Source organism: Andrena cerasifolii, chromosome 1, assembly GCF_050908995.1.
Source record: "Andrena cerasifolii isolate SP2316 chromosome 1, iyAndCera1_principal, whole genome shotgun sequence".
Lineage (NCBI taxonomy): Eukaryota > Metazoa > Arthropoda > Insecta > Hymenoptera > Andrenidae > Andrena > Andrena cerasifolii.
The window spans coordinates 12,980,337-13,004,202 of NC_135118.1; the positions used below are offsets into that span (position 1 = coordinate 12,980,337).

At 35.7% G+C, this 23,866-nt stretch overlaps 3 protein-coding genes across 11 annotated transcripts in view; all 3 read left to right on the top strand.

Annotated features, from left to right (window-relative positions):
- Positions 1 to 1,029: 1,029 nt before the first annotated feature.
- On the top strand, positions 1,030 to 6,814 carry LOC143372672 (uncharacterized). Of its 3 annotated transcripts, XM_076819153.1 has the most exons (5): positions 1,030 to 1,096; positions 1,171 to 1,381; positions 1,511 to 1,692; positions 3,383 to 3,538; positions 3,778 to 6,814. In XM_076819153.1, the coding sequence occupies exons 3-5, from the start codon at positions 1,516 to 1,518 to the stop codon at positions 5,584 to 5,586; spliced, it is 2,142 nt and encodes a 713-aa protein (XP_076675268.1). In that variant the 5' UTR covers positions 1,030 to 1,096; positions 1,171 to 1,381; positions 1,511 to 1,515; the 3' UTR covers positions 5,587 to 6,814. The 3 variants fall into 3 exon arrangements, with proteins under 3 accessions (XP_076675268.1, XP_076675273.1, XP_076675281.1); XM_076819158.1 differs by lacking the exons at positions 1,030 to 1,096; positions 1,171 to 1,381 and adding an exon at positions 2,746 to 2,962 and having other exon boundaries at positions 1,552 to 1,692; XM_076819166.1 differs by lacking the exons at positions 1,030 to 1,096; positions 1,171 to 1,381 and adding an exon at positions 2,859 to 2,962 and having other exon boundaries at positions 1,594 to 1,692.
- Positions 6,815 to 9,502: 2,688 nt separating this feature from the next.
- Mapmodulin (acidic leucine-rich nuclear phosphoprotein 32 mapmodulin) lies at positions 9,503 to 17,536 on the top strand. Its single transcript, XM_076819362.1, has 8 exons — positions 9,503 to 9,779; positions 14,176 to 14,319; positions 14,450 to 14,569; positions 14,665 to 14,777; positions 14,913 to 15,019; positions 15,139 to 15,215; positions 15,303 to 15,393; positions 15,570 to 17,536. The coding sequence occupies exons 1-8, from the start codon at positions 9,732 to 9,734 to the stop codon at positions 15,629 to 15,631; spliced, it is 762 nt and encodes a 253-aa protein (XP_076675477.1). The 5' UTR covers positions 9,503 to 9,731; the 3' UTR covers positions 15,632 to 17,536.
- Positions 17,537 to 18,388: 852 nt separating this feature from the next.
- The window catches only part of Amph (amphiphysin), an 80,897-nt gene continuing 75,419 nt past the window's right edge, over positions 18,389 to 23,866 (top strand). For 2 of the 7 annotated variants that reach the window (XM_076819255.1, XM_076819262.1), the window contains exon 1: positions 18,390 to 18,613. In XM_076819255.1, coding sequence (XP_076675370.1) covers positions 18,545 to 18,613 — 69 coding nt within the window. In that variant the 5' untranslated portion in view covers positions 18,390 to 18,544. Of the gene's footprint in view, positions 18,614 to 23,866 lie in introns of all 7 variants that reach the window. The other 5 variants (XM_076819233.1, XM_076819277.1, XM_076819268.1 and 2 more) reach the window with 4 other exon arrangements.

The following is a 23,866-nucleotide window of genomic DNA, read 5'->3' on the forward strand; positions in this document are numbered from 1 at the left end:
ATGATAAGAAACACGTATTTTACAAACGTGAATAAATTGATAATTATCACGATTTAACACTTATTTAAAGTGTTAAAAAAATCATTAAAGGTTCCAATTTTATGAGGAAATAGCAAAATGAGCACTTTTGAAACGTTTTCGTATTTTTAAAGTGAAGCCAGTAATAGGGACAGGAATTTAACGCTTGTCCCAATTACCGTGTCCCGAAAAATGCGTCGTCCCTATTCCCGCGCCCTTTTTTGAATAGCGTTCCCGCGGTTAGGTTATGTCTTTGAACTTTGAACTGTTCAAAACATTTTTTTGCTCTACGAGAGGTGTTTTTATGTAATTTTAATATTAATTTGAGCCTAAACCTAACCTTACTTTCGTTTCTCAGAATGAGTGAACAGAAATTTATATTTGCATATTTTGCTTTTGTAATGAAAACGTAATATTAAAATTACCTAATTCCTTCGTGAGCAAGTCGGCGTCAAAGCACCGTAATCGAAACACGTACCCTAAGTATTCTTTAAGCAAATTCCAAACCATATGGTGACCAGTGGCGGATTTAAGGAAAAAGGTCCAGGCGACAAACGTTCCGAGCCTAAATTTTTCGGGAAAATGAAGAGGTAGTTTACTAAAAATGGGCTAAGCGTAGTAGTGCAGAAAAAGAATTATAGTGTTTCGATAAAATCATAAGTGTTTTCATTTTGTGAAGATGGGGCCCTGGAGACGCCTTCTGGACAGGGACCCAGGCGGCAACTGCTCATCGGCTGCCCATTAAATCTGCCACTGATTGTGGCTAATGGTGGCTTAAACCCCCCTCCCTAATTTCACTCGACCTTATAATCCTTTATAATATTTCAAACTCATCTGAGCATCCTTGATAACAAGCGCGTAAAGTATCAAATCTAAGTAGAGATAAGATAACATATGTAGTTTAAAAACATAAATATTGTATCACCAACTGTCGAGATAAAACTATCTACGAAAGTCCCCCAGATGTTAAATTGGAATAATCGCCAGGTGCCGTCAGATGGCAATATATTAGGCGCCAAAGATTCTTATAGACTGTCGCGTCATTACTGCATATGAAGAAACATACTTCTAGGCCAAGGTAGAACATCTATATAGCAATATAAGATGGCTAGTTTTTGAGTTTCGTTTAACTTCTGTTTTTGTCCATTTCAGTGCATTAGTAAGCAAATGTTGTGTAAAGCCGCGGTTGTTGCGTACCGACACTCCCGGTGGTATTTCATGAAATCCGATAGAAGATGTATAAACGCACAATATCATTATCCGTCGTCAGTGAGAAGTGACCGCTTACATTTAATCAAAGGTTTCAGTACTTTTTTTCAAACCACACTTGACAGAGGAAGATCAACGTTTTAATCGTAATTCAGTGCGTATTTTCTCTTTTAAATACTATTGAACCACAAGTCGGAACGCATCCTGCATTCTCAGTGGTCGTGTTCCTCGTTCCATTTACAATTTATGCTACGACACTAATTCTGTGCTCCTTCATTTACAGACATAATGGTCGAGAATGCTAAAGCTTGTGTCCTGCAATGGGCTGGCCACGCAGGATATGTTACAGAAAAGTTTAGCGAACTGTTGGCACGCCAAGCACTTGTTGATGTTACTCTCGTCTGTGAAGAACAGAAACTTTGTGTTCATAAACTGGTTTTAGCATCGAATAGTATGTACTTTGAGGTATGTTTAGCAAATATATTTACTATCCAGTGAGTAAGAAACGTTAATGCTTATTATTCTTATGCGTACGAATAAAGTATCTATATTTTCATAAATTGTAAATTTTCAAAGGATGACTGAATAACCATCATAAGTTGCTTCGTCTATTTTCATTTCAAATTATGCATTTTGAAGTTATTACGCGAACATGTATTTATCGTGCCCGAAATTATATCGCTACTTTAGAAAAGTTAATCAAAGTATGTGATTTGAAATTTTCTGAGGATGAATTGCAAAATTAGTACATATTTTTTGCTTTAACATATGGATTAACCTCGTGTTCTTGTTATGTAACAAATACATTTGAACTATTCATCGCAAATTGAAATACGTTGATTTTATTTTCTCCGTTCTTAGCATTCACAGTCTTTTGAAAATAACTTAACAATGTCGGTAACGATTCGCTTACATATTTACAAGATAATAGAAAATCTATTTAAAGTATCAGCTTATAATCGTCACATTTTATAAAACTAGTATAAAAATCTTTTATGCAAAATACAAGCATTATATATGTAAATTTATATCTTGTTGATACAACACGACGCCATAATTAGTGTTATTACGTTGCTGCATGTGTCCTTAAAATATCCCATTTTCATAACCATTTACTCTGATATATTTCTACGCCGAAATTGTTTGATAATTTACTTTTTCATGTTTTTAAAATTGCTATATCGTTTCATTCGCCTATGTTATATTAAAATTAATATTATCTATCATACATTTATAAAGAACACGTACAATAGTGAAAATACTTTTTGCTTTTGAATTATTTTCTACATAGAAAATGTTAAACTAGTCTTTCCTACTTAAAGTCCACTTGACTTCAAAAGTATCTGAACAGAAATAAAATTTTCACTTCCTTTTATGCCTCTTTTTGCTACTTTATACTGTGTACATATGTGTAATAAATTTACGATTAAGATTTAATGCACAATTTATAAGTGATTTATTAATAAATTTGTAACTGAAGGAGACCAGATACCTACTTATTAAAGAACAATTTTACAGGGATTATGTAAAATTCATGTAATGTAAAGAAAAGCGTTATGTATTGGAATTTCCTTATTTATTTGCAAACCATTATTTGAAGAGACCATGTTTGATGGGCATACTTTTCACAGCTTATGAAGAACAAATATACCATGTAAAGGTATTAGAGAACTAATTTGTATGAACTTGAAAATAGTAAAGTAAATACACACAAGTGTAAATACTTTTCTTAAGGGTGCGTGTAATATTCTCATTTATCTATATAATAGGATAATAGGCACATATATATATATATTAAGGAACATATGCATGAATAAATTTGTACAAGGTCACGCTTGTGCGACACTTTTTTCCTATAAACTCTACAGTATGGTTATATTAAAATCGATTACAGAATTATTTACCACTGAAGATTTACAATAATTCAATAAGAAACATTTCTGTAAGATATTTCTGTAAACATATTCGACGCTATTACGAGTGCTCTACTCGCGACAACTTTCATTGCACTCTGCACGTACTATACATTCACGAAATAATATAAAATGAAATTATTACCTGAACGGATCATTCGACCATTTTTACATTATTTTTTAAGCATAGCAAGCCTTTATCTATTAATACATGTTGTTTGCTTCACTTTCTGATGCAACAGGAAATTCTACAAGATTTGGGTCAAGAACCAATAATATTTCTTAAAGATCTAAACTTCGAAATCTTGAAGGCCATGGTTGAATTCATGTACTGTGGAGAAACTACGATTCCATATCAATTATTATCATCTTTATCCGCCGCTACAAAAACATTCAAGGTTAGTATTGCTACTGCCAAAATAGAATACTTCGATATCTACGCGTTTCAAATAGAAATCTAGAAAATTTAATTGTAATACAATGTAATTACTCAAAAGTTAGTTGCGAGACTACTCGTATTAATGTAAGAAATGAAGGCTACGTTCTGTTCTCTAGAGAGTGTTCTTTAAAAAATCTTCAAGCTAGATATACATTCTAGACCAATATGTTATACAACAATTTTTCCATACGTATACAGGTTAAGGAACTGACGACTGTGGTTGATGCCATGATGGCTTCCAATGTAGAAACTATCGAAGGGAATGCAAATATAGACAAAAGTGCTAGCGAATTGAAGATTATGTATAATAAACGTAGTAACGTGGATTACGTACACACGAAGCATGATGAACTTGTCAAAGATAAGTGTTTTTTACTTTCTAATGAGGACAATAGTGATGTGCATTTAAGTGAAAACCGATCTTTGGAAAATATAGTTGATGCTCCGGAGCAGGAATTGGAGCATATGTTGTACGAAGATTCGGAAGATCTTGAAACTGATGCAGAGGACACTAATGCGTCGTTTTCAGTGTCTGGTTCTGTTAAGTCAATGGAGAACCAGAATTCAGTTTCATCGATAAACTGTACGATAAAAGAAGTACCGAATGAGTGCTTTGAAAATCGTATAGGGCAAGGTGATATACTGTGCAGAAGCAATACGTTAAAACCTATATTGTACGAACAGTGCTGTGATCTCTCAGATATTGATGAATGCGAGGAAAGCTCTATGTCGCTGTCGCAATCTTGCCTTCAGCAAATTGAGAAAGATTTTGCACAATATAACTTTGAAGGTACTGATGTTCCTAGTAAAGTAGGAAAATGCGTTAAGGTTTACAGTCATAAGAGGCGCAAGTCCATAGATGAAGTAAAAACTAAGCTTACAGATGTAAATAATATCATGCAAAGTCCACCATCTACTGATTGTATAGACTTGCTAGATGAGCCATCCGCTAATGATATACCAGTCACACTTTTAACATCATTAGATATGGAAAGTGCTGAGTATATTATAAGTTTAAGTACCGAAAATATTCAGTCCATAGTGGGAGCTACATTAAATGAACAACACAAATTGGATACGTGTAAAGAGATCGAACATATTGAGTACAACAACCGGGAAGGTAATATAAATATAAAAGAATTAGAAAGCTCTCGAAATTCCAACTGTATGAAACCAATTTTACGGAGAAGTTTACGACTAAACCAACAGGAGATAGACGAAACTGTGGCCGCTAACGAAGCTGCTAAAGAATCTAATGGAAGAGAAAAACATTTGAAGAAATCCAGTTCTCTGAATAAGGTAGAACTATGTACCAAACGAAAGCGTAAAATAAAGGACACGGATCGCAAAGTTCCAGAGCCAAGTGTTAACAATATATCACAGTCCAGTAAGAAAACATTTAACAATTCTCGTAGAAATACTGCAAAATTAATTGTAAAGAAGAATAATAAATCTACGTGTACGATGTCTAGCAAAGAGAAAGATGAGCAACCAGTCAAAATAACGAACAGATTAAAATGTGACATATCAGAAAGAATGGAGATGGACTCTATTTTTACATCACCTAAAGTAAATACGTTGGAGCATATAAATCGCGCGCTATGGGGGGATATGTCAGATTTCTCGGACGACTGCGAAAGTAGGATGAATTTATTGGAATGCACGCCAAATACAGAGATTCCATTTGCTGTCGGCTTGTTACCCTTGCGCACAGCTCTGGAGAAAATGCAAGCAACGCCGGATTATCAGCCTCGCAAAACTCGGTCATCAGTGGCCCCGATAAAGCAGGATGGTAATAATCTTAAAAGAAAGAGTTGTACGTATTCGGACAAAGTTATTGTCGCCAAGAAGCAAAATAGTTGCATTAGCGATCCAAAGGAAAACCCGAAAACGGTTTGTCACATTCAGATTAGAACAGCGCCATCGCAGTATGTGCGAAATCGTAAGAAATATCCCTCAACGGGTGTCGCTACATTAGAACCGCAGACTATTATGAACAAACAATGACAAATATTGAATTTTATATAAACCTAGGTATGTGGTTAAGGTAAATGATTCAGGAGGTCAATGTAGAAAAACACAAACGTTTACGCATGTAATTTTGTATTTTGGAGTCATATATTTTTAATATATAAATATTTGTACATTAAATGTAGAGGTGAATGAATAGCGTGCGATAAACTATATCCGTATAGTTCCTTTACTTTTTGAATAATACAAAATATATTTTCTTATTTCTTTGGCTAAAATTTCGATTTACAGTAAATGTGTCTGTGTGTTAAATAGCATCGTAAAAATAAAGAAATTTTATTTTATTGGCAAGAAATGATATAAAAAATAGTCACTCGTATAAAAGTGGTAGTACTTTTCTTTGTGTTAGACTTTTATATTTGAAATTAATAATCATTCAGATATTAAATAATATATTATGATTTTCTAAAGTTACCAAGTTGTATAAATAAATTACAAGTCAGATAACATTCAACTTTTGTAATATAAATATTTTCGAAAGTACAAATGTTACTCGAATATTTCATACACGCATAAATCAGAATATTATACATATTTGTGTATGTTTGTACATATATATAATGATTAATTTTGTTTTTAACAGTAGCTCTTGTGTTGTTGCAGAGTATTGTGTGTAAATACATGAGAATTAAATTTTCTCTTATTTTTAAAGTATATAATACACTTTTTTTAAACAATGCGTGAAGAATTGTGTAGATGTATTGGTGTAAATAGCCTAATATTTTATATCGCGGTTTGTTACTGGATAACTCTAAGAATTCTTATATATATTTTATATGATTTATTTATGATTCAAATCAGCATTGTAGATGTTCATATATTTGCTTTAAGAAACACTTGATGGCAGCGATGAAATTATAAACCAGTGTAATAATTTTTACTGTAAAAGCAGTAACTGTGAAACTGTGAGATGACAAATGTTATATTATACTAAAAGTATGTATATACTCTAATATTTCTCACATTTCCTACATAGTAGTGAAATCTCAGTAAATAAAATTGATTCTATATATTCGATTGCAGTATTTTTAAAAGTGAACAGTTGCTGCTCAATGTAATATAAGTGGATTGTTTACTGCAATAATATTCACATATTTTTTACATAAATTTATATATATGTATATGAAAAAATGTATATACATATATTTGTTCCATAATAAATGTGTTCAGTACAATTTTATTGTTTCCTGAACTTTTACGAATATTTCACTTCGTGTCTTATCGCACTCCTATCAACATTGTATGTAGTTATACCTTTGCGCCTTTGCAATTTGCCATTCTATGCATATCGTACTTTCACAAAATTATATCGAGATATGTTAAATTGTACGACACTGTGCAGTTAAGTTTTCTACCTCTGTCATCAAACATCTTCAATTTATTGCGTACGATATTAATATAAATTGCCGGAATAAGTATAAAAGCAAATTGCAATCTGGGCAGGAGTACACGATATATTCAACGTGCTCTTGACACTGCGCATAGGACGAAAACAGATTAAAGACAAACGGCCACGTTTATTTATAAATAGTAATTTGATTGGCTCATAATGCATACTACGATATATGTTCGATGGATATGAGCAACTCATAATTCTCGTTAATGTAGATCTCAAATGTACTGAAAAAAGTTAAATAGTGAAGAACATCAATAAATTTAATATAGTGCATTAATGCAGGAACGTTCGTGAACATACATATGTATTATGTAGATCTATTATTAGGGAGACTAAAATACCAAAACATTGTTCATTTAGATAATTTAATTTATGATCACGTTCGACTCTTTTTTAATAAATTTACAATCGCGCTGTATACGTATGTGCATAATGTACGGTCGATATCGCATATACATAATCACCGATGAATTAGAATCGTCTTAGGAGACGCCATTATGGGACACGTTTCACGTGGATATACAATTTATTAAGTAGAGGTCACGTTATGTATAAATGGTATTTTAATGAAAAACATTATAGAATTACGGTATCGGGTTTCATTTATTTCTATTATTAATAATATCATTATTAATTTAATTGAAACACGCCACTTGGAATCTATAACCATGAAACAAATACATGCACGCATGCCGTGTAACATACATTTCGTGAAAAATTGGTTTCAATTACATTTCGTGTAGCATTTTAATATAATTCTATCTATAGATGGCAAAATAAGGGAAAATACAGTCTATGCTAAATCAAATGTCTACTTGAAGTGTGTCGAAATATTGCTTGTTTAAATAAAATTCCATACCAAGTCAAAGTTTAATGTCGCCATAAGTTGTGAGGTGCATTAAACTTACAGGCATTTTTTGGTACATAATGCATGAAGACCGATGGAACCGGTAGTTTCGAAATTAACGAGTCCCGCCTGCTTATCACAAAACTTTGTAATGGGGGGCTGTACCGATGAGAAGGACATTACGTGGCATCGTACAGCACGCATACTCTAGTCTCGTGACTTTGTTGTGCAGAAGTCGGTGAAAGGTGCACGTTGGATGCGACCGAGCAGTCAAGGCAGGTAGGTTACGTGCTCAGTGTTTAGCGCTGCGAGGAAGACAAACCCGCCGAAGCCGACGCAGCGCACCTACAATGCAATCAATGAGCGCATATTGATCTCAACCCTTCACGGATTCTACACCTGCAGGGGCGGATCACTTGAGCATCAAGCATGGACATCGCGACTTAGCTGAGAATATTATAATTCGAATGCATCTGATACGAAAATGATGTTAATCTGCGCTCAATTATTTTTCATTGCGATAGAAACGATAATTATTTAATTTTATTTTTCCTGAGCGTGGATCTGATTCTATTTAAACTATCTGTATCAATATTTTTACTAACTTTTTTTTATGTAGCTCATTTATAAAATGTATTGAAAGTATATAATTACTACAAATTTTTATATTTTGTTAGTTACAACAGGTTTCAAAAAGCTATGTGTAATCATTCTAATAAAATATTTCTTTAAAGATAAAATATGCAGTGCAAATTTGTATACCATTTTGTCATAATAATAATATTAAGTAACACTAACAAAAATTGTGCAACAACGATCAAAGTATATAAATTTCTTTAATTGTATAGAAGAATGTTATTTTAAAAATATTTTTCTTTATATTTTTGTAAAACTAGAAAACTGCTATTTTTATAACGTAACACAGTAAGTGTCAGTGATGTCTGAAAATATGAAAGCTATTTACATGTTTATTTTGACTGCTTTCTTCAAAGTGTATCGATACCAACAGAAATATCAAATAGCACTAAGGTACCTATTGAATCATTGAATACACAAAACAAAAAAATGACTCAATTTTCAGGCATTAGGTTCCATGTCATCGATATTTGAGTCTCGATATCAATCTCGATACCTCGCATAGGCAAATGTTTAACATTAACAGTCATGAAAGTAAAGAGCGTCGCCTGATTTTCATGTCAATTTGTCAGTTGCTCGTGGAATTACGCCGGATTTTCTTAGGTACTGTTACGTAAAGTAAAGTAGAGACGAGAAGTCTCTCCCAGTCTAACACGAGCGCCGGAAGCTTCGAAATGATTGCGGTAATGGGTGCAAACTATCAAATCCTTTCGTCATTAAACGGGACCCGAATAATTTCCGGGATGTTTCATCGCGAAATTAATGCAACGATCCGATTGGCAAGATACGCCCGATTAAAAAACGCGTGCACGTGATTGTTGTACTAATAAAAAATTGATCATTCTAATCAATTGCTCGATGGAAATGAATTTAGGCGCGCTAAAACAAAGTTGGCCGGGACGCCGCGAGATGTCGGGTGGATCGGTGCCGCGAGCGAACGAAAGAACGGGATTGGTCGCTTCGAAAGTAGTGGCAGACATGTGTTTCGTTTCCCGCCTCGTGGGTTGTTATTGTGTGGGGGCCCCGCCAGTCCGGTGAGTCGAGCGTAGAGAGCATAAGGCCTAGGCCAGAATCGAACCGCCGTTGGGTTGGCTCCTCGGTACGGTGGTGGCTCTGTCCGACTGGTGACCGACCGTGGTCCGTCCGTCATATTCCCGGTTTGAAAGCAAGGTTGCGACTAGTTGTTGCGACGCAGGAAGGTGCAGTGATCTGTGTACGGAGTTGCAAACGGGTCTGCCGGCCATGGAGAAGCGGATAAACCTCGAGAAACGGGGAAGAAACCCCGGCGAAGTAAGCCGAACCCCACTTATTTTATTGCATTGCTTTGCTCGACACGAGACGATCCGCGGGTTGTTGCGTGCTTGCTGTTCTATCGTGTGCAGGTCCGAGAGCGGGTGCAGAGAGAATCGTGTTCCCTCGCGCGACACCGACACCACGCACTCGCTCTGCGGCACGCCACTGGCTCCTCGAGGACGCACGAGAACTCGGATTTCTTGACGGTGACCGCGTGGCTCCGACGATTTATCGGGCAAGAAGACGTGTTCTCGATGCCGACACGAGATGCTCCGATTGCCACGAGAGTAACAGGCATGGCGTGGTTCGCATGAACGGCCTGTCTTCTTGATTTTTCACTACCTCGTATCGATACGGCGCGTTTTCTCCTATTCATCTTCTTTTTTTTTTTTTCTTTACATATGTACACGCGTTCGACCATTTTATTGTGTTGGGATAATTCATGCTCCGTTACCGCCATTAATTTTTCTTGTCGATCGGTAGAAAATTCGAAGAAAGCGATCTGGTTAGGGAGGATTCCCAGGCCAGTTGAACCGCATTAGCTGGAAAATTGAGAAGCTCGGTAACCGATTGGTTGGCCGAATTCAACGAACAGTTGATCCAACCAATCGTTTATCAAGTTTTCCAAAGTTTTTCCAGTGTACAAAGTTTTCTGACGAATTACGATGGCTTCCTTATCGCGTCGTAAATATGTTACTGCGTTCGGAGAGAAAGCACTATACAACCCGTAGTTACATCCATTTAAGCTTGAATTAATTATTTTATTTACAACGAAACGTATGGTTATATGCGTATATTATGCCCTGCTGGTTCGTGATGTAATACATCGCAGAATCAGCGTCGTTGGCATAGAAAGTAAAACGTGTTTAATCAATGGAGACATTGCTCTCTTCTTACAATGGCTGATTTTTTGGTGGGCATATCCACTCTAGTGGTTTTAAGGAAATGATATATATTTATTAGAAATCGGAGAACTACATTTATATAAGCCTTCGAATGCCCCATAAGCTTTTTGTTTTCATAACATAATTCGGTTGGAGCAAGGCTGTGTTAATTAATTGATCTCTAAAGGTATATGAAACGAAATTAGTACGTAATAAACTGTTCCTTGGAAGTTTTCCAAGTTGTTTCACTTTAGAAAATTTCCACCTCAAGGTTTTCAATATTGATATATTTTTTTCATTATTTTTACCTATATAAACACTTTTTGTGGCCCTGATGCAATATTATAATAATATTCTGGAAACGTCTTGAAAAAAATTTTTGTTTATATCGGTATCGACAAAAAATTAAAAAAAAAACTATTTACTTTGCTAAATAACTAGAAATTTTCATCAGTCGTGTTAAAACATTGGTTTTTTCTTAAATTTTCATTATCGATATATTTCCATATTATCTAAGCATTTAAATAGGTAATACATTTTTTGGCAAAAAATCGACAAACTACGAACATGATCGTTTCTTATTTAAAATGCTATGTTACACGCAAGTCGGGTGATCGAATTATAGCGTGGCGTGGCTGTCTCTAGGAGCCCCTCTTTTTTAAACTGCTGTGTATCGTGCGTGCGTACCTATTAACAAGAGCAACTACATCTTTGCAAGTCGCCTACAAGGCGTTTTAGAAAATTCATTATCCACAATATGTTCAAATTCCGTTCGCAATGCTTATTCGTTGATTGCCCATGCAACGCAATACCGAAGTGCAAAAAGCCTTTGACAAGATGGTGCCCCTTTCGAACGAGTTTCGAAACATATGCAATCTCATATTCATCTACTGACAAGTCACGGTCACTTACATATAAAGTATTATGTCAGAGCTAGCAGTCCTTTGACCGCGATTTTCGGCGTACCAAGATCATCGAATCTATCAAGGTCAAACAGAAATACGAACTTGAAAAATTCATGAAGAAGTAAGATCTAAATGCTACACATCGCTCCTTATCTCGTTTCCTTATTGCTCACCTTTCCAATCACTGATTAATTCTTTATTCTATATACACGGTAAAATTTTCATTGCTTACGTGCGATTATTTTTTTCACGCTCGAAAATGGTTCATGGCAAAGGTGTCCTATTCGGAAAATCTTATGTGAGCAACGGGAAAAGTGTAACCGTTACTTGAAATCTGAGTCTAACGAAACGACAAACTGTTAGCCGTGTTGTGTGCTATAAATCCTGTAACGATAAATATTCTTTTACGAAGTTCCGTTTTAATGCACGCATATGCGCTATTGTGTTGGCGAGATTGCCACGGCGACAAATTTTCGTTCGAAAATCCGCGTCGTAATTCGTACGTTTCATATATTTTCATTGAATATAGCAAAAGTATATTATGTAAATCAATTATCAGCGGGAAGAGTTGTGCGTGCCATGAGGTGCTGCCATGAGATGCGCGTGCGAGTTGGACGTCGCCATTGTTGCCCGGTGCGCGCGAGAATATTTCTGGTCACAATCTGCTTTCTGTACGTTTCTAGAATGTCACATGTTAGAAAATATTCCCCACCGTTGGAACGTATACGAGCAATGGTGAACCGATCGCGCGCAAGGTTTTTGGTGTGTCTAATCTTCAGTTGTGTTGCATGGCGTGTTACTGATCACTATGCAGCCATCTTGGACGAGTCCACTCTGTCACCAACTGACACGCGTACATTTCGAAATTATAAGGGGCCTGGGATAACCATTTTCCACGTGTTTGCATCGCGTAACAAATTTTATTACATTAATTGGTTAACACTCGGCACCAAATATCTCGACTCTAATTAATATGTTTATGTGGAACATATATGCGTGGGCGTTTGCGTCGCGTTAACCACTGGCGTTGCGATGCGGTTCGTTCGGCAGTGCTGTAGCTACTACTTTGCGAACCACTACACGAGAACCAGTGCAAAGCAAAATATTATTAATTTCCCCCTGTAAACACAAGATATTCGTTTCACGATACTTCATCCGTGTAAATATTAACACCTTCCATTTAATATTTTCGTTATTATTTTGTTATTAAAGTTTTAAGAACGCAGTGAAAAAAGTAATTTGTAATTAATCATGCAAGGACATTGCAATTTCATTCGTGCCTTCGGAAGTTTTAATTTTTCATCTATTTACAATCCTTTTCTATTCTATTTCGTACGTGTTTCATTGCAGTAGAGTTATTGTTGCGATCGAAACGCTTATCATTTAGTACCGATTAAATCCCTCCCCTATCTTTTATAAAACGAAAGCACATGCATCGATCTCATTTAATTTTCAAGCCCGATGAAATGTCTCCTATCCATCTCTTAGTTAACTTGTAGCTGTCATTGATCCGCTCCTATAAGCCACAACTCGTAAACGCTTCCACTATGATCAGTGCAACGCACGGTGCAGCCAATCAGCCGGCCGGTCGGAATGTCGGGCAGTGAATCTAAGATAAGGACATGCGACTACTCGAAGGCTCCGCGTGAAAGCGGGCTCCTCACCGTTAAAATTTCCTACGCAATCGTGTATACTCGGTTTTTGAGCATTTCCCCCTGGAGTGTACGAACCGACGCATCCATCTGTTAATTGAACGGATGAAGCCCTTTTTCTTTACAGATCATCAAAGTAAATAAACAGTAGCTCAGCCGATGTGTCAGGGATGCATGGAAATTCAGATAACCAAATCGTGGAAGAGATCATTCTGAATTGCATTGAAATGAATTTCTATAACATCAGAACTCTCGAGACTACTCGCATTCGCTTGAGTCGCGTGCCGCAGTTAGTACTTATCGCTTGCCGGCTTTTTTGATGCCGCTAAACAAGACGCGTCGTGCACTCTACTATCATCTCCCCCCCCCCTGTATCCCGGCCACCCCCCTCGCACTTCTCTCCCCCTGTTTCTCCTGTCTCCTTTCTATCTCTCCTCTCTCTTCACCTTTCTCTTTCTCCGATCAATAAAATAGCCCATCTCCCGCGAAAGCTTATCGTTCGTTTGAATTTCAGCGACTGTTGCCTGACTTTTTCATATGCACGCCGAGTTCTGGTTTTCACACCTTCCCATTGCGCCGCTCTCATGAATACACAGCGAATGCAATGATGCTTCCATGATACAATGACGGTTTTATTTAATCGAAAGAATTTACGCGTTATTGGCAGCGTTAATCGTAATTAGTTACTTCTCAATGATTGGCCTGGTCACAATGTATTGGAAATTGGGAAACCTGATTTTATTCTTTTGGTTGTATTATTTCCATAGAACGCTGGTGCTTGTTAGGCAGTAATATTATGTATATTATTCTTAAATAAAGGAAAATATAATTTCGTTGTTTTTATTCTATATATTTTACTATTATTGTGTATTGTAATCATTTTTTGGAGCATTTTTTTATAAATTTAAAATAAAGTCACATTAGTGATGTACTTGTGATTATTGTTTTTCAGATCAAAGAACTTGTCCTTGACAATTGTCGGAGTACGCATGTCCTAGGTCTGACTGATGAGTTTGTCGCTTTGGAATCATTAAGTCTCATTAACGTGGGTCTTACCAGTCTAAAAGGCTTCCCAAAATTATTGAGCCTTAAAAGGGTAAGCAGAATTGTCGCGTACAGTCGTTGAGGAACGATCTAGAGTGTTTTCACTCCAAATGAAACGTAATGGAATAGCGCAGAAGAGTATGGGGAACAGAAGCGTAAATAAAAATCTTTGTTTCTCGCAGTTGGAACTAAGCGACAACAGAATTTCTGGTGGATTAAATCATCTTCAGTCGAACCCCAAGTTAACTCATCTGAATCTTAGCGGGAACAAGATCAAAGATCTCGAGACACTTCAACCCTTGGTACGTTCTAATGTCTCGCATATGTTTGCATTTTAATCGTTTCATCTAATCCGTGCGCTCCGTACTAACGTTGAAAATTCTGTTCCGATTCGTAGAAAGAATTTAAAAATCTGAAAAATCTGGATCTCTTTAACAATGAAGTGACAAAATTGGATAATTATAGGGAGAAAGTTTTTAGCCTTATCCCCAGTCTTCGATATCTCGATGGGTACGTACTATAATTCAGGATCACTTTATTATTACTTTTGTCATTTTAAATTTCTGTGTCCTACTTCGTTTATTTTATTACGCCTTCGTGTATGGCAACACTTTATAATGCGAATTGTTTTGCACGATGCGACAGATACGATATCGATGATTGCGAAGTAGATGATAGCGAAGGAGAGGATGACGAAGTAAATGGAAATGAAGATGGAGATGGAGATGCCAACGAAGAGGATAGCGAGGAAGGTTAGTTTGAATTGGAAGTACATTGTGAAAGTAACGGATTCAGTAACGCGTTACGTACGATTTGAATTAATATTATTAAAATGGGCTCGTGTTTTAATTATGTAATGTGAAAAATTTAGTTTCAGACGAAGAAGAAGATGAAGACTACGAAGAGGGCGGTGTAGGTTTAGAAGCTGTATACAAGGACGGTCTGGAGGTGAGTTAGATTCATACGCGTAGCCATATATCGAATGTCCTCAGTTATTGTTCCAAGTTTAAACGAATTGTGCATGATGTGGTGCAGGATGACAGCGACGAAGAGGATTTCTTATGCGAAGGAGATGATGACGATGATGACGACGATGGTGAAGATGACGAACAAGATGAGGAAGAGGGTAAATATTTTACATATTAATCTGTTTATAATTTCCAGTTAAAATCTGCCGTGTGTTATTTTTTATGCTACTACTAAGTAACTACTTTAGTTACGCAAAAAAAAAAACAGAGGTAAATAGTATTTAAACAGGAAACATGTGATACATATTATTATGTATTATTATGCATTACGTAGAATCGTCTCCTGCTCGAGGTAAGAAGAGAAAACATGAAGATGTGGGAGAATCAGGAAACTAGAACCACAAAGAGCGGGTTTCTGGTACTGTTGAATGAGTGTAAAATTCATATAAAAGTAACAATAATTGAGACGCCGAGTGAACATCTGGGAATCAAACTAATTGACCGACCAATGACAGACTACAGTTAGTTGTGTGAATTTATCAGTAAATCATTGACTGGCAAATTGTCTGTGGAACAACAAACGATTACCATTGCGGAGAAGAGGAATGTGAATGAATATGAAAAAAAAAAAAATGGATAATGATGGCATAAAATAGGGCTGCATTCCAGCTGGGCACAGCACGTTTTAGTTATACTAACGATATTTTATATAGAGTATATAGTTAGAATATTAGTGGTGTTGCATAGTGAGTGAAAGATCGGATATTGACGGACTTGGAGAAGGCGACGGCAGTGGAGTTTTACACTTGAAGGAGCATATTTGTCTGTTAGCTCCAGTCGGCCAAAGGCTGGCCACGCTGGAATGCAGTCATCGTTAATCAGTACTAAGGTTACATAAGTTACATTTTAAATACATTATTATTGTACTATGAATAAGTCTAGAGTACACGAGGAACAACTTTTGTACAGGTTTACACCATACATTGAGGTGCATTACGCCTCTGTGATTTTTGGGACAGAAAATAAAGAGATAAATATATGTTGCTCATACATTGAGCTTATATCTATGAAAGACGTATTAAGATAGGAAATTACATCATAAGAATGAAGAAAATGGAAAAGAAAATATGTACATTTCGTTCCTTAGAATAATAGTGATTGAAATGTATAATTGATATCAATTAAAACCAATCGATTTATCACGTAAAGGATATCATTAATGCTTTGAGTTATATCGTTTGGATATAAGTTAATTAATATTGGTATTTCCAAAAGAAACAAACTATGAATTAATATAAGAACACAATTGGACATTGTGGTATCCTGAATTGTAATTTTTTTTTTTTTAGCAAATTTTAAGTTCCAGATGTCTATGTACAATGGCAATGAGCCACACAATACATGGCTGTTAAGGTTATTGTTATTTACTCTTGGGCATTCCATGTGCTACGTGCTATGCTCTGATATAACGTAAATTGATTTGATTAATAATATTATTGTAATATCTTCCCCCGTTTCAAATTTCAAACGTTAGCTGTAACAATTAAATGTTTTTATATCACTAAATCGTACAGACTTTTTACAGTAACAATAGAATTACCCGTTTGGATAGTTTCTGTTCGTACGCTACAAGTCTAAGCATTTGGAACATAGTGTTGAAGACATAATCAAAATTTATAATTGCTGTACATCCATGATTGCCTTTAATTTCTGTCTCTGAAGTTACCATAGCGCTGACACATCTCGTGATTAAAGTGCGAAGTTAATTGGTAATGATCATTAATATTATTATTAATGTTAAACGACAATTATGATTTGAAAAGGAAATAAAATATTTACACTTGCGCTTTCGCACTTTTGAATCGTATTTAAAATGAAATGTCAGAAACGCAAAATTTAGATTAGAGCGGAAGGACAAAATCCCGTGAAATAGGCGGAAAAATGAAAGGTGGGTCAGACGATGTAGTTAATGGGTGAGACTGTGGCAAGTGGATTTACTGGACGGACTACCAATTAACTACGTGATCGTGAGAATGGATGGGAGTGAAATAGCGAGTGAGAGTGCAAGAGAGGATCGGTTTTATAAGAGAACAAAAATTATGGTAGAGTCGAGGATCTGGCGCCTCCTTGTCGCCAGTTAGGTTATGGCCTTATCCAATTTTTCCAAGACTAAAGCAAATTTATATTAGGTACAATGAGTATATGACATGTACAGGTCCAAATCTATAAATTTCCAATCTGCAATTTGTAATTGCGGCTCGCGCGGATGTCGTATTAAAAGTTAAATTATAAATAATTAAATGAATTAAATTATAAATAATTAAACATTCCGCGCGTCCCGCGACACATAAACTTTTGTCAATTGCAACTTTGGATAGACCATTTACGTAAGGGAATCTATCACCTTCTATTATCAGATATATTACATCTGTGTATTGTCTGCCTGTTCCGTTGTTAAAATGGATTTTTATCATAACGTTTGTTTATTTCGAGCAATCCTCATCACAAAATAAGAAAAGATAATTTATTAATAAAACCATTTACAAATCAAGAATTGTGCGTTTGATAACTAATATCAATCCATCTTGGTTTTTTTTCTTCACTTAGTCGTACCGCGAATGTTATTCGAAGCTTGGATATTATCATTATTTATTGCGCTACTCCCACTCAGCTAAGTCTTCTTCGTTCAATTTAACGACAAACACTTCCGTTGGCATGTATTCATTTTTACATTGGCCTCAAACGAAACGAAAGGTTATTTAGCGTATAATTTGCTTTTAATACTTATTGTTAGCATAATACACGTCTTAAATTATATCATTTACTTTATGTAAGTAAACAGTACGCCTATGAAATGGTTTGCATCTAGTTCTTAAATCTTCTTTTATAAGGTAACACATTGATAAATATATGTACTGAAACATTATAGGAAAAAAGTTTATTTCTGAACTGGCACAATGGAGAGTTATATTTGGATCCGTTTGTTTTCATCGAACATGGTTGATTCTTACGTTACGCTGTCTGTTTACCCGTCAAGCCGCGTCATGTTTCCCTATTCGTACCAACAGGTAGAACGTTGGCGCGCGCGGGGACGGTGCCGCCGCCACGCGGCGACACTCGGAACCTCGATAACCCAAGCACGGCGTGCAATTTCGCGTTCGGGCTTTAGTGTTCCTCCGCGCTTCAGTTCGTGCGTTTTGTCTGTGGTACGGTGTGGAGGCAAGTAAAGTCAGCCGGGCTGCGAAGTTGAATTTAGTGTTTTGCGGAGAGGGGTTTCGAAGTCGTCGCTTTTTCAGTAACCTAAAGAAAATGGCTGAAAGTAAGGGTGCGTTGATCGCGAAGACAGTGCAAAAACACGCAGGCAGAGCGAAGGAGAAGGTACGTACCTCGCAAAGACACATTTATATCTCCCTAACAGGTTTCCTCGAGGAGCATGTCAGTGGATTAAACGCTCTGTACAATACTGCGTTTTTCAAAACCGTTACGATCTTTTCCGTTTACCATCGCGCGACTCGTATTTTCGCCTGTTTCGACGAATAAGTGTTATTGTTCGAACGTCTGCGAACTTTTCCCCTCATAACCTCTTGTATAATTCTCTCCCCGTGGGCGTTGGGATTGCCGAAATTTTTGACGTTTCCCTGTTTACGATTATTTCAAGGGACCTCGTGCCTGCCCCCGCAAACGAGCCGGTAACTCGTTAGATTTTCTTATTGTTCGCCCAAAGGTGGCTTATATAATCGGTAAACATGTAGCCGTTGTGTAGCAGAGTTTCATTTAAAATGACAATTATGCAACTCTTGGGCTTGGTTCAGCGTAGTAATGCACATAATACAGGCATATACATCTTGCACCATCAGTCGCACACTCTCGGGCGAAGTAATTGTAAAGCCGGGTAGGATTGTCACGTGACACGAATATTTCACCGTCTGTCGCTCGTGTTTTCACATTCATGAATTTCTTAAAATAAATCAGGCCGTGGTTTCTGTCACTGAATTATTCTACTTCTTTCCCTGTTTTTCTCAGATTAGGATTATTATACAGTTTCGAACGATAAATTGACACAGCATTGACGATCTCGATAAGTATTTCTCGATTAATGGTACTGCTCGGATCGCTGAAACGTCACATACACTGTATGTACATATATATTGCTGTGTAAATGGTAAAACACAGGAAAACGAGTCCGCCGAGTTTTAATTCGATGTAATATAACTAGTACTCGGTAAATTTTATTGACCCTCTTTCGTAATGTACATTGAATCTCGTTGCGCTTATTCGCTGTAGTTTAAAGTAGGATTGCAGTTGTTTGAATCGTTATGTATTATATAACTGGTGTCTTCTATAGACTATTTCGTCTTTATGCTTCAATTTAGAAGGCAGGAAAAAAAATGGCGTATATATACACACTTCACTACATAGTTCCATTCTGTTTGTAACTGTAATACATTGTAACATGCGAAATACGTAATTATACAATTGTACGTGTCCTCAAAAGATTCTCGTTATTCAGGCGACGCTTATAGGTGCAAGCACCGACAATGCAGCGGCCGATTTCAAAAACCTATCTTTTTGTTGAGACTGATCTCAGCGTTTGTCCCAATGTGCATTATTTATAAAGTTATTCGATGTTTAAATTTATTGCGATGAAATGGAGATTTATTTTTCTTACCTATCGACAAACGTATTTCGATTGAATTAACGTTTCACAATTTTTTTGCTGCAAATACTTTCTCTTTAACAACTTTTTTCTTACCCGAAATATGTTTTTTTTTTATCAATTTTTGCTGCTCGTGATTATTATACTGGCTTCCCAGACGTTACACCTCAATATTTAGTCACGAAGGCGTTGCTTTAGTACCTAATCGATTAGTATGATTAAGATCAGAATTTAAGTATGCGTAAAGCCCAACTTCCTTTCGATATAAAACGTTCGTTAAATTCGGAAAATTTCAAATATTACGGAGTTTCTATCGAACACAAAGAAACTTTCCACTTTTGCATGCGTGTACAGGGGGAGTTTTTAGATTTTGCCATTTTGAATAGTAAAAATGAAAAAATTTATTTAACCCTCTGACGTTTCAATGAAGTCATTGACTCTGTACAATGTAATCTTAAAATGACCTTGAAAGTAATAAGCCAGTAATTACGGCAATCTATAACATGATATGACAACGGTGTAGGCTTAGACAGTGCTTTCATTTATAGAATGCGTTTAAACGGATATTTCATTCTATGTCTGCTTCTATCATTTTTTAATTAATTCTTTGAACTCTCCAGTTGATAAACGTTTAGCTTAAAAATTATCTGAGACGATAATTTCTAACGAATGACTTTATACATATACAGAGTGGGTCACTTAATATTATCATCTTGATTTTTGTCAATTTTATTATCTCTAGGAAAAAATGGATTAAAGTAAAGTTGCATGGTTTCAAGGGAGGCATAAGATGGGCCGAACAAAATTTTTCTGGGTGGAGATGCTTCGGAGATTTGAAGCTGACTTTTGATTTTTTAAATGGCAACTTGCTTTTTTTACAAAATAAAATGTTACAAGTCATTACGCGTCAAGTCGATCACTTTTTTTCAATTGATTTCAACGATTTTGATGCGACTGAAATATGATGTAGCGAGCGTGAAATTGGGGGGGGGGTCATCATTTTTTTGGTTTCGGATTTGTTGATGAAAGACCACCACTAGTCTACTAATCATTTTTTTACTTTTACTACTACGGCTTTTACTTCATTCGTAATCATAGAAGCAGCAAGCTGATATTTATAAGTCTGACTATTATAGAAAAGAGTCATTGGCCAAGCGTGGGCCAGCAAAACTGTTCTGGAGGAGTAAATGACGTCATTTGCACGACGGTGATTTCGTTTGTAGGTATCATTTAAATAAAATAGTGTGCGCATTGGCCTGTTACCTGAAACGGAGTGCACAGCAGTTTTTAGCATCGCGTGCTAATATTTAAAAAAAAAAAATGACACCCCAGGCAAAGTCTTGTTTCGTAGAAATGGCTTCAAAGAATTTGATTATATTTTTTCAAATTCGTAAAAACTCGACATTGAAGTAATACTCGACAATAAAAAATTAGTTAATAATTTCCGTGTTGCAAAATTAAGTTCACACTTCAAAAAATTTAATTACAAAAGGCGTAACCTTCCCGATTAAAATAAAAGTCGGTGGGTATTTTTTAAACGAATTCGGAACTAGCAAATTAAACGCATAAGTCCAAATCATATTTTGGAAAATAATATATTTTATAATTCAGTGGTCCTTAACCTATTGACCAGGTAAAATAATTAATTTGTCTCAGAAATTCAATAATCATAGTCGCACAAAAAGAGCTAATAGAGTAATTAGTTAAGTGTAACATTTGTGTTGGGCGATATAGTTCCCACAATTTTTTTCCCAGGCCTGATTTATTGTATATAGAATTCCCACATCCTAACTCATCTCCCATCTATTTACATACACATATCGATATAAGTACCTAATATAAATATTGTCACTTTTTAATTGCCAAAATTCAAAACCCGAAATTTCTTTAAAAATCCGAATATTTATAATTTCAACTGGAAGTTTATCTTTCTGCTGAAGAAATCACTCAGTTAACAGTTTCAGCTCATTACATACCTCAATCATACATCAATAATTCCCCGAATCATAATATACGTATAGTTTGAGTAAACTTCTGAAAATTATTCAAACACCGTGGAACAATCCATTGCAAATTACATGTATGCTCGTTACACAATGGTACCCACCTTCGTGTAACTAATAGGGGTAAAGAGTAAAGTGGTTGGCCACCTGACAGTGATTGGCCCTATTTTGAGAAATGCAAAAATATGAAGAAATATCAGTGTTATGCTATTTTTTTTTATTGAACATATTCATATTCCTGGTACTTTTTTGCTTCGAATGTAATCAGTATTTCTCCACTCATTATATACTGTGATTATATTTAAAAGCAGATAGGAGACTCGGCATTACAGCTTGAAAATTACAGCGATTCAATAAAAAAGTCACAAGAGTACAGTTGAAAGTTTTCGAATATTTTACTGTGTTTGTGATATCTATATCTCTCATATGTTGTATATATTGATAAATAACGGTCAAAACTTTATAAAAAATTATTTATTTGTTAAAATTATACATATAGTACGAAAATTACAGGAGGCCAACAACTGTCACATGAATAATGTTGAATAGCAATAATTGGCCGGGCTGCCGGCAACTATTTTATAACCATGATAACGGTAAAACAGTTATTGCCCCCCTATTCATTAGCGATATTGAAACGGTAATTTTTAAAAAAGATTCAACATTTCCATAATTATAGTACAGTTAAATAAAAAGAAGCAGTACTATTATGTATGTTACATTGCATAGTTATATTTTAAGTTTCTTGTGATTTGAATTTTAATTGGTGCATTCAAATTCAATTTCATTTAATTAAATTGGAATTAAAAATGAAATTTGATTGAATTAATTGGATAAATCAGCAAGAGAAAACATTTTAAAAAAAGGAGAAAATCAGTAACAAGGAGAGTACTATTCAAAATAAAAGAGCGAAACCAATAATTACAAGCAATGAAAGATGCCCAAAGAAAGTATACCTTGTCAGAGATAATAACTGATAAAATATAAGATGTATAAGAATAAATATATTTATTTATGTTTAACAAACACATACATAAATAAGATATATCCATTTTTATTGAATAATTTTAATCCCATTTCTATCATCAAATCATATAACATTTTCTTTTACGTTATATTACGTGTCAAATAGCGGCCAATCACTGTCGAACCGATCGGACAACTACTGTCATGACTCTGCCAATAACTATATTTCTTCGTAGTCAACACATTTTTTGTAACATTTTATAAATTCTTAATTTTTTTATAAACTCTATTTATTTTTAGATTATCAGGGGTTGTTCGTACTTATTTATATTGATTTCCAATTTAAAATTTACTAAATTCACATTTATAATTCGATATTTACGTGACACTCTTACTTAAGTGGCCAACCATTGTATTCTTTACCCTAAATGCTCCACGGTTCATCGAGCGTCTCCTAAAATGAAACGAAAATAAGAAGGATGAAAGCAGCGACGTTTGGTGTCGCGGTGCTTCGACGAAGACAGTTGATTCTTCCACGCTTGCACCAGCAGGTCGCCTCGTGGATGTTGGAAACAACTAGGTCATCGGTACCGTACGGATGTTGCGTAGGGATCATCAGGTTCTCCTAAGGCTCGCCAGTTCTTGCATTTTGATTTTCAACGGTGGAAAACATGCGGGCAGCTACGACATATCGTCGAATCCTATAATTCGTAGGTGTTTTAACCGGCTTTCATGGCGGAGGTTATACAGACTTATCTGGTAGAACCGGTCTAAAATATTGCCTGCTATGCCGCGGGGTTACTGCTCTCTTCCAAACGGAGAGCTGTGCTTAAACTGGGGAAAAGACAGAAAATCAGTTTATAAATCCCCTATCCGTGGAAGAAAATCTGTGTCAGGGTATTTCGAGTCGGTGATATGGAGCAGTCACATCAACGTGATTAAGGGGGTATACCCGTTTGAACCCTCGGAAAATGTATACATTTTGTGGATTTTTTTACAAGTCAA

What these genes read in the sequence shown, in the direction of transcription:
- LOC143372672 (XM_076819153.1), top strand. Translation starts at nt 1,516, where the DNA reads ATGGTCGAGAATGCTAAAGCTTGTGTCCTGCAATGGGCTGGCCACGCA. An exon ending in CGAATAGTATGTACTTTGAG is followed by an intron (nt 1,693 to 3,382) that starts GTATGTTTAGCA and finishes CTGATGCAACAG; the next exon opens with GAAATTCTACAAGATTTGGG. An exon ending in CCGCTACAAAAACATTCAAG is followed by an intron (nt 3,539 to 3,777) that starts GTTAGTATTGCT and finishes ATACGTATACAG; the next exon opens with GTTAAGGAACTGACGACTGT.
- Mapmodulin (XM_076819362.1), top strand. Translation starts at nt 9,732, where the DNA reads ATGGAGAAGCGGATAAACCTCGAGAAACGGGGAAGAAACCCCGGCGAA. An exon ending in AGTCTTCGATATCTCGATGG is followed by an intron (nt 14,778 to 14,912) that starts GTACGTACTATA and finishes ACGATGCGACAG; the next exon opens with ATACGATATCGATGATTGCG. An exon ending in CGAACAAGATGAGGAAGAGG is followed by an intron (nt 15,394 to 15,569) that starts GTAAATATTTTA and finishes TGCATTACGTAG; the next exon opens with AATCGTCTCCTGCTCGAGGT.